We start from the raw sequence: 10496 nt of genomic DNA, 5'->3' as shown, positions 1-10496 counted from the left end.
GGTGTCTCGTACGTAAAATGAGCGGGCTGTGGAGGGACCCCTCGGCTGTAGAGTTATAGGCCGGGGGCACCGTATTTCTGCTTTTCCCAAGACACCCTGGGGCTGGGGGGCCCTGCTTTGCGGCGTCTGCATCGCTGAAGCCGTGCTGCGTGCAGCTGCGGAGTTAACGGTCCTCTGGATCGCTGCCCCAAGCTGGAGGAGTGGGAGCAGCCTCTGGGCTGTATTTTGACATATGGTATTGACGTGTCCGGCACCTCACAGCTCTGTGGGTGTCGTTGTAAAGTAAATGTGAGTTTAACAATGTTCAACAGACGCAAACCTGCCAGTTCAGTAATAAATGGCATTGCGCAGGTGTTAACGGTTAGGATGTAAAAATCGGAGACAAGCAGAAAATCAGGTTATTTTAGGTGGGCCAGTTAAGCAATGAAATAGGTAGATGCTAGCACGTAGAATTTAAGCTACAATACCTGTGTAGGACCTTGAATCCCTTAACAATGACGGGGATACATTCGGTTTTGGGAGAAAATGAGGTGTGGATGACCTTCTGTTTACTGGCAGTAACTTAAAAATTGTTGTATTGAATTTTTTTTTTACATTTTCAGACAGCCAAGGTAATAGTTGCTTTAAAAGGGGGCATCGTCTGAGTTAAAACAGAGTTTGAGTGGCTTTAGTCTACCAAGAATCTGTAAGTCTGAGTAAAAAGCCACAGTGGAAACCCTTTTTATTATGTTTGCACAAAATCCTGACTTATTCGTGACTAAAATGGGAGTAAGCTATTCAAGGGTAAATAAGGGAGAACAGAAGTTAGATGTACCTTTATGAAAAAAAATATTTCCTGTTTTTTCTTTTCATTCTGTTTAGTTCTTGAATTTGAACATGTTTATCTTGAAAATCTACCATGTGCTTCGATGTATGAACGCAGTTATATGCACAGAGATGTCATTACACATGTGGCATGTACTAAGTAAGTGTCTTTTTTCCCCACTTTATCTCATTGTCAGAGATGTATTTTTGTATATGCTAGGAAGTTTTCATTGTACAAGTTTAATAATGGAAAGTTACTGTGTCCAGAGGTGGTATTTTAAGGGGTTTTTTTTGAAAACTAAGTGCAAAGGAAAGGTCTTACTGAGAAGCAAGATAAAAATTGTTTAAATAGACTAAAAGAAGGTCTAAAATCCTTATTGCAATGTGCAATATATACGGGAATACAAGCAACTGACTGTATCTGAAGAAAATATGATTCAGTAGAACTGCACAGATTGAGGAGATAACTTTCTTCTCTTCTATATATATATATGTATACACACACACATTAGTAAATAGTAACTACTGTGAAACCAGACCTAAAGCAGGAGTAAAATTTACATACTCAAAAGGGAAAGTATTATATATTTCTTCAATTCAGGCTGCTGACTTTTCATAGATTAATCCAGAGTGCATTAAAGTACTTGTTTGCTTTTCCGGAAGTGATAGTACCCATTCAGACAGATTATCACAGTAATTTGTTTGAAGTTCATTCTCTACATAGCATTAATTATAGTGCAGATTACTGCCCCAGAGTGGTGTGAAAGTGCATAATATGTGTATCTTTTTTCTTTTTTTTTTTTTGTTTTGTTTTGTTATTTTTCTTGTGTAATTGTAGGACAGATTTTATCATAACAGCCAGTCACGATGGACATGTAAAATTCTGGAAAAAAATAGAAGAAGGGATTGAGTTTGTTAAACACTTCCGGAGTCACCTGGGTAAGAATTTGCTTTTCTCTAAAGAACCTCACTTTTTCCTCCCCCTTGCTCTTAGTTGTTTGAAGAGGGAGTGCAAATAAAGAGGAGAGGGGTTCTAGGATTCATTTACTGCAGTCAGGGATTAAATTATATCTACCTACCTTCCTTCATTCCCCTGTCCTGTTATGTTTTCCTCCCAAACTGCAGGAGGGATAGGGTGAGAATAAAACATGTGGGACTCCTGCACAGATCCCCTACATCCTTTGCATTGCCTTGTGCCCTGCCTGTGGGGAGAATGTCTAGGACATGAAGAAACTGTCTATTTAAAAATAAGTGAACAAGGTACATAACAGGGTTCATAAAATCCAGAGAAGTTTAAAAAAATGTTACTTTAAGTAAGGTTGCCTTCATCCCTTATCTTTTTGTTTGTTTGTTTTTTTCCCCTGCAGTATGGAAAAAAAAGAGGTTATTTTCATCTGAAATTATTGCAACTGTAGAGTAAATTCTGCATCATTATCATGATTATCAGCTGAATTGCAATTAAGAATTAATAATTTTAACCCAATTTTCTGAGTTAGTAAGTACACATAGTCTTCTATACTATGCTAAGCATTAAATAGGCTGGGCAGAAAGTGAGGTTCTCATTGCTATTAAAAATGATGATATGCCTGATGGAAAAAAACAGTTTGATATGCAGACTATTACAATAAGAAAAATATTTCATAATAGATAGTAAAAGTACTGTTTCTTCTTAGAGTTAGGAAAAAATGTTATGGTGGGTTCTTGATCTTAACTATCAGCTTCTCACTATATACAGAAACAAAATGTGAGAACAAAGGCTATCAAGCAAAAATAAGTATTGTGAAAAGCTTATGGAAGGCTCAATTGCAGAGTAATTTTGAGTATTATGTGTGTTAATAACAGGACTGTAATAGTCTGTAGAGTTCTGCTTTTTGTCTTTCAAGAGATGCAAGCTGAAGAGCACATAATTTTTTACTGTATCATAATGTTGTTCTCAATTTTTTTAAATGAGCATTTTAAAGGTAAATAACTGCCATTATAATCTTTCATTTATTTAAATGGTAAGTAGTTCATTATCACGTACCTGATTCTAAACAGTGATAAGATACAAAGTGTTGTTTTGTAGGGGTTTTTTTTGTTTGTTTTTTGTTTAATTAAAGTCAGGTAGTTTTTTAAGTCAAAAAGGTGGAGAAACAGCTGAGCAACAGATTTATACCTCTGTAGGTTTTTTCCTGTGGAATACGGAAATGAAGTATGTCCCGTTCCTGTGTTTTAACAGTATGTTAATTTTTTTAATAGGTGTTATCGAGAGTATTGCTGTTAGTTCGGAGGGGGCGTTATTCTGTTCAGTTGGAGATGACAAAGCAATGAAGGTGTTTGACGTTGTCAACTTTGATATGATCAACATGCTGAAACTTGGGTAAATTACTTAGTTCTTGAAAATGTTTGGTTTGGATTGTAAATGGGGGTTATTTGGCTAAGAGGTAAGTCAGTAATTTGGGTTTTTTTGAAGGCTTTTTCCCCCCAGTCAGGGGAAGCTGGGTAAGTTGGCATTATCCGAAATGCATCTAGTGGCTGGAGATTGCCTGACTGAATAGAAAAATTTATGACTGTATGCAACAGAACATGAGTGGAGTAGGTCTGTGCCTTTCCTCAGTGTCAAATACTATTCACAAAGATGTGGTGTTTCTCAAAATACTTAGCTAGGCATAATTTTTTTTCTGTTGTTTGGCACTGAATTTAAAACTTATAGCCAACTAATAGTTCCAGTAGAGAAGGAATCTGGCCTGTATGTGTTGTCTTATTTGTTGTCATAGGGATAGAAATTTCCTTCTCGTGTTAGAAAGAATGTTGTTGTTTTCCTTAGTCTTGCTGTTGTAGGATTTCTGTAGTTATACAGTATGTAGCTAAAGAATCTGGGAGGAAATAGGAATGGATGTTGTTGGAATTATAATACCAGAGGAAAACAAGCCTCACACTGTTAAAAGGGTGGGTTTAGAGGGTTGGAGGATCAATAAATGCCGTACCAAGAATGGTAGAAATACTGATTTTTCCACAAGCCTTTTAAAAATGGAAAACTTATTCCTCATAGTCTACTATTTGTTGGTTAATTGTGAAACTGAATAGAAGTATAAGCTCAGGAAAAAAAAAAAAAGCTTTTCAGAATGCCTGTATAAAAGTTCATGTTATCTGCTTTGCTGGTTATAGTTTTAGTATCATCCTCCAGATAATGTAGTTAGCCTACAGGAATTGATTCCCTCTTGGCTGTCTGCTGTGGAAAAATTCCAGTTAGCCTTCATCTTTTGTTTTTGCTGGTCTTTTCTACTTAGCAGCTCTGTATTGTCACTACAAAATTGGTAAAATTACAGGATGAAATAAGATGACTTTAACATTAAGAAAAACGTAATTTGATGTTACAATAGAAGGTGCTTTTTTCTGTTTGAGAATTCTGAGAAAACTGAGGTAGAATTTAAATCAATTTTACTTCAGGGATACCCTGAGAATGCTACCTATAACATTTTTCTATAGTATGTTCCCTGATTTATCTTTAAGTAGATTTTTTTTCAACCTCAGTAATCAAGACCCTCCTCTCCCCATATATTTTTTTCAGAGATAATTGGGTTTTACCTGAAGTGAACTCTTTAATGAAGGAAACAGTATACAGCTGTAATATAAGCATTGTCCTGAATAGCCTTTTAAAAGTTAATGTTTGTTGCTCTATCTTCTCCATTACTGTTTATTGGGCAGATAGTTTCTGTTGACCTGCCTGTGAATTTTTTCATGGCTGTTTGCTCAGGCTTGCAAAGGTTAGTGTAGAATCCTAAGTTCTGTGTGGTCTTTTCAGCTCACGTTATCTTGTGTTGCCTGCTTTGATAGGTATATACCAGTATATTGCAGGGTTGATTAGCTTTGTCTCAAATTCTTCAGATCCTTTCAGTTCTAACTAATCTATACAGTGTGGCTATCTGCAAATTCCCATGTTTTATGCTTCCATCAATGATCTGGAGAAGAGCGGCTATTTCTGCAGAAAGTTTGGATAATGATGCATACATAGATCAATGGGACTTCATACTTGTTTGTTTAGGTATTTATTTGATCCTGTTCTTTCTAGTGAACCTGAGGCAAAGTTCTGGTTATGTTTCTCTTTATGAGAATCTTTACTAGACAGGCATTGAAAATCCAAATTACTAGTGTCCGTGATTTGTCAGTCCTTCAGTATCTGTTACTGTGATCTGTGAAAGGATACTAAATGCGAGTTTCCTATGGAGAATGTATCATTTCTTTGTGGTCTGTCATTTAGCTTCCGAGTTCTGGTTCTCAAAATCTTTGCTTACAGACTTTTTAAAAAGAGACATAACTTACATTATTGACCATATCTCTGGCTTGTTTTATTTGTAGAGTATGTTTTTGCTAGTAGCAAGTGAGTTCCTTCTTAAATGCATTGAGAATGCTTATTGAATATAGGGTGATTGTCTTAATTTTATTCATATATAGCTCTTTGGTTTTTGTTTTGGGTTTGGTTGGGGGGGGGTGTTGGGGTTTTTTTTGTGGTTTTTTTTTTTTTTTGGCAAGACCTAGTTGAACTTTTCTGTAAGTGTATGGCAAAGGTGCCGTTGTCTTCATTTCCACTGAAGCATTAATCGCTTAACACATGGAAGAGAAACGCTGTTGAGTCATAGAAGTTGAGTAGTAATCATTAACGCCACTTGTGCTATTTAGCTGGATTTCCGTCCTTATGCTTCTTTTATACCCACCTTCTACCTTCGCTTTCTGTCACAGGCTCTTTGTAAAACAATATGGGAGCAACAGAAATTGGCCGAGCCATCCACTGAATTGTGTTGCTTGGAAAAGCTTGGTTATAACACTGTTGAATTTTAGCAAGACAAATGTTAGCAAGACTAGTAAATAAAGTTCAAAATTTGCTTCTGATATTTGATTTCAAGTTTATAGCATAACTTGATTCTTACCTAAGTAACGCTGGTCCTTATTTCTTTTTTTTTTTTTTTTTTTTCTCCTTCCACTCTTTGTTGCAGCTACTACCCTGGCCAATGTGAATGGGTATATTGCCCTGGAGATGCCATATCTTCCGTTGCAACGTCTGAGAAGAGCACAGGAAAAATATTCATATATGATGGACGAGGAAATAACCAGCCACTTCATGTTTTTGATAAACTCCATACATCGTCTCTTACTCAGATACGGTTGAACCCTGTCTACAAAGTAGTAGTGTCTTCTGACAAATCTGGAATGATCGAGTACTGGACTGGTACTCCTCACGAATACAAATTTCCCAAGAATGTGAACTGGGAGTACAAAACAGATACTGATCTATATGAGTTTGCTAAATGCAAGGCTTACCCATCCAGCATAAGTTTTTCACCTGATGGCAAGAAAATGGCCACTCTTGGGTCTGACAGAAAAGTTAGAATTTTCCGTTTTTTGACGGGGAAGCTCATGAGAGTCTTCGATGAATCTCTCAGTGTGAGTTTGGTTCTTGCTTCTCTTTTTTTGAGGCATTTTCTTTACTTATTTGAATTTATTTACCAGCATGTTCACCTAAGTTATCATCTCTTTCTAAAGCTGAGCTTCCTTGTTGTATTTTTCTTGCAGAAAAGGTTTTCTGTGTTCTCTTCGTTGCCTCTTGTGTTGCTTTGTCCCAAAATTAATTCTTACTGATTTATGTTAGTTACATAGCGAAACAGTTGTTGATTTTCATCTGTGTTTTCATACTGCTAGATTACTTCTTACTAGAAAGCAATTATGGAAAATGCCCATTTCAAATAACATCATAATAATGAAATAAATGTCATCTTCTAAGAAATTTGTTAGACAGCTACACACTTTTCTTTCTTTGCTTAAGCCTGGTACTACAACATGCCTATTGAGTCATTAAAATAAAGTATCACTTATATCTATTTTAATTCTTCAGTTAAGTTTGAGTGGAGTAGTCTCACTTGAATTCTGTATTTTGTAAGCATGTGGATCAGCGTTTTGCTAGATCAAAAGTTTAAAATACATTCATATAATAGTGATTTTTTTTTTTCTTCTTTTTTTCTGTAGATGTTTACTGAACTTCAGCAGATGAGACAGCAACTACCAGACATGGAGTTTGGCCGACGTATGGCAGTTGAGCGTGAGCTGGAGAAAGTGGATGCAGTAAGATTAATTAATATAATTTTTGATGAAACTGGACACTTCGTTCTCTATGGAACAATGTTAGGCATTAAGGTCATAAATGTAGAGACTAACAGGTAAGTTCCAATGACACACGTTGAGATAAATATGTTTGTTTCAAAGCCTATATTCAGTCAAATTTGTAGTATATTTAAAACTTGATATGACTGGGAGGGTCTCTAATCTTTTTTTGTTGTTATTTGGGAGCCTTACGTTAGACTGTAGATAAGATACTCCCGTGCTTCGTAATGAGTCACTGCAGTTTAAAGCTTAGTCAAATGAGGAGAAAACATGGCAAGTGTATTTGTATTAAAAATGTGTAATCAATTCACCTCTGGCTAACTGGATGTGATAATGTAAAGTAAATGTGGATCATGCAGTTGGGATTTTATCGCATAAGGAGTCTGACTAGTAAATTATGTAGCAAGTATGAATAGAGAAGCGTCATAAAAACAATTAGTAAAAAAAAATTATTTTGAGAGGGTTTTGGAATTTTGCTTTGAGTCTTGCGGTCAGAAAGGAGACATTCTCTGACCGTGAGCAGCTAACAGTAGTTACACGTTTTTGCATCTTGTACTTCAGGTGTATTCGTATCTTGGGAAAACAAGAGAACATCAGAATGATGCAACTAGCTTTGTTCCAAGGAGTAGCAAAGAAACATCGTGCTGCAATCACTATAGAGATGAAGGCATCTGAAAATCCTGTTCTCCAGAATATCCAGGCAGATCCAACAGTAATCTGCACAGCTTTTAAAAAAAACAGGTTTTACATGGTGTGTGTGGTTTCTATTTAAATAACTCAATTCTTGTATTGATGTTTTCTCTGTATTATTTTTCTCCTTGCACCTTTGAGTGCTTTTGTCTTGAGTATTTGCAAACACAACTTTTCCAGAGGAGTCCCTTTACATTGCAAGTATATTCTAGAATTTTTAGCTTGAACTAGCTATAAATTGACTAGAAACATCTTTAATTTTTTCATTATTGCTCAAGCAGTTAAATAAACTTGGACGATTTTGGCTGTCTAAATTATAGTTCTTCGAGAACGTTATATGCTTTTGTTCTAGTTGAAAAAAAACCCAACCCTTAAATAAGAACATTTAAAAAACCTAACCAGATCTTATACTGCTAAAGAAACAATAATTAACTGTATGTATAAATCATGTAATAAAAAATAATTACATTCAGAGCAGCATCAGGACTCGATAGCACCCAGGACATTATGGGCAACTAACTGAGACAGGAGTAATCTTCCTGGTCGCAATTTAGATTTTAGGTGAGACACAATGAATAAGCCAAACAGACAAGCAATTCCAGAGTAGTTAGTAGTTGGTCTGGGATGTGGTCACCTTAGAGGTTAGAAATTGCTCTGTCTGTTGTTACTTGTGCTTGAATTTGATCGTGTTATCCGTTGGAGCAAGATAGTACACTTTCTAAAGCTTTGTGTGGTTAGTGTGTAGTATATAATGGAATATACTACGCTGGACAATTTGACAAGTGAGGAGGAAAACTTAGACAAAATCTGGAAACATTATTCACTGTTAGAGAAAACATGACTGTATGCATGCAGAAAGATTAGCAATTGTCATTTGATATATGTGTACTACTCACTTAAGCGGATGCTCATGTACTCATGTATTTATTCTATGTTTTCCTATGAGTACCATAAAAATTACATTTCTGAGATTTCTCCTGAGTTAAATTTGCTGTTTTTCTATAGTTTTGTATTAATGCAGAATTGGAATAAGAGGATTTAGTTTGACTTTGGAGTGAAACTAAAAGTTTTGTGATGAAACCTGCCAGTTTTGTCTGAAAATAGCAGAACAACTTGATATTCTCCACTCTTTTTTTTTTTTTAAAGAAAAGATCCTGAACTTCTGTGGGCTTTCTGTTGAAAAGGGGAGAAAGTTTAAAGATAACAGATTATAAAAAGTTACTTGGATTTGCATGTGGTTGTCCTGGAATTTGTGACTGTGGAAATGCCGATAACGCACAACACTGAAATGCAAGGATAAACTGTCTATGAATTCTCTGCCTACATTTCAAATCTAGTTGGGTGTTTAGCAGGTTGAATAATCACGCTGACGTCTTGGGTGCAGAGCAGTGTGTAAGATAAGGGAAAAAAAGCCAAACAGTTAATCTTCTGTTCTTTTGTTCTTCAGTTTACTAAACGTGAACCAGAAGATACAAAGAGTGCAGATTCTGACAGAGATGTATTTAATGAGAAACCTTCTAAAGAAGAGGTCATGGCAGCCACTCAGGCAGAAGGTCCCAAAAGAGTTTCAGACAGTGCCATCATCCACACAAGCATGGGAGATATTCATATCAAGCTTTTTCCCGTTGAGTATGTATTTGGTAGTTTTTCTGTTATTTCGTTTTTCCTTCCTTCTGTACTTTTTCGTGGCAGTATCCAAGACTTAGATTTCAAGCTAGGAATAATTATCTTCTTCCCTGTTTTCTACTGTCCTTGTTTCCTGACAGTTTCTTAATACTTCAAGCTAGGAATATGACTGTTGACAAACAGAAATCAAGTACGGTAAAAATAGGTCTAAATAACAGTTGGGGGCACAGGGGTTGTGTTTATGATTTTTGCTTTTATTTAATTACTGGTTCAGGGGGTTTATTCGTTTCTTTTGTTCTTTCTCTAATCTGCAGATGTTGATAGGTCATGATGCTCTTCTGTGTAAGCTACATATTCTTTTAAGGCAGTGCTGTTTCATTCTGCCTTGAAAAAGAATGATGATGTTGGCAGCAGCAGTAGATTTGGCAGTAGGTCTGCGTAAGCCAGAGGAATAGTAGTTTGCAACTTCCAAATGGGGCCTTTGTACTACATTCTATGTTATTGCAGCTCCTTCAAGAGCAACATAGAATTTATACCAGCATATAATATTAGCACTGTGTATATCCAAAACGAGGCGTGTAATTGAAAGAGTTTTATGCATGACAATTGCTAACATTATTGTGTGAGCGTCTCTCCTTTGTGATGCTAATATATGCAAAGGTTTTGTTATGAAACAGTAAATTTATATAATACATTGCTGTACATTGAAACTTAAACCATTTAAGTGTAGTCCATGCTTCTCCAAAAAGAAGTTCATGTTTTGTCATAAGCCCAGGTAAGGCAACACAGCATCAGTGCTACCCTGTAGGGCAGCTTGTCTTTTAAAGCTCTCTTCACCAAAGTCTCCTTGCATCAGGCCTTAGTTTCTGGAATTCATAATTGTAGCGTATAGGTTGCAGTAGTGGTAGAGCCCTTGCCAGTGGGTGACAGGCCAAGCTACATTATTTCTTGACTTTTTTTTTTTTTAGTTCTCGTGCCAGTGTGTCACTATATTTGCATACATAGTATTGCTAGGTGCTTCACTGCAATGTTTTGTATGCAATTTTAAGTTAAATACAGTATTGCCAGGCTTGGTTATTGTTAGGTTTGTCCTTTCTTGTTCTAGTATTTCCTCCCAGCTGAGTTTTTAATTTAAAATCTCTTTAAGATGAATGTGATTAAAAATTTAAAGAGCATAGAGGATGTGGCTTTGTATGCTCTTTAGATCTTCGGCCACGTGCTCGTGGAATGAAGTTGTGAAT

At 36.1% G+C, this 10496-nt stretch overlaps 2 protein-coding genes across 2 annotated transcripts in view; one reads left to right on the top strand and one right to left on the bottom strand.

Moving 5' to 3' along the window:
• CENPK (centromere protein K) overlaps positions 1–344 on the bottom strand; it is a 23786-nt gene extending 23442 nt beyond the window's left edge. Inside the window, exon 1 of the mRNA XM_009327337.1 lies at positions 96–344. Coding sequence (XP_009325612.1) covers positions 96–344 — 249 coding nt within the window. The remainder of the gene's footprint in view (positions 1–95) is intronic.
• Positions 345–865: 521 nt separating this feature from the next.
• PPWD1 (peptidylprolyl isomerase domain and WD repeat containing 1) overlaps positions 866–10496 on the top strand; it is an 18798-nt gene continuing 9167 nt past the window's right edge. The window contains exons 1-7 of the mRNA XM_009327283.1: positions 866–964; positions 1643–1743; positions 3043–3163; positions 5778–6225; positions 6805–6995; positions 7501–7690; positions 9077–9258. Of these exons, the coding sequence (XP_009325558.1) occupies positions 909–964; positions 1643–1743; positions 3043–3163; positions 5778–6225; positions 6805–6995; positions 7501–7690; positions 9077–9258 (1289 nt within the window). The 5' untranslated portion in view covers positions 866–908. The remainder of the gene's footprint in view (positions 965–1642; positions 1744–3042; positions 3164–5777; positions 6226–6804; positions 6996–7500; positions 7691–9076; positions 9259–10496) is intronic.

The sequence above is a fragment of the Pygoscelis adeliae genome, unplaced genomic scaffold (genome assembly GCF_000699105.1).
Source record: "Pygoscelis adeliae isolate BGI_AS28 unplaced genomic scaffold, ASM69910v1 Scaffold26, whole genome shotgun sequence".
Taxonomy (NCBI): Eukaryota; Metazoa; Chordata; class Aves; order Sphenisciformes; family Spheniscidae; genus Pygoscelis; species Pygoscelis adeliae.
Note: the sequence above shows the minus strand (reverse complement) of the source record. Positions and strands in the feature narration are given on the sequence as shown.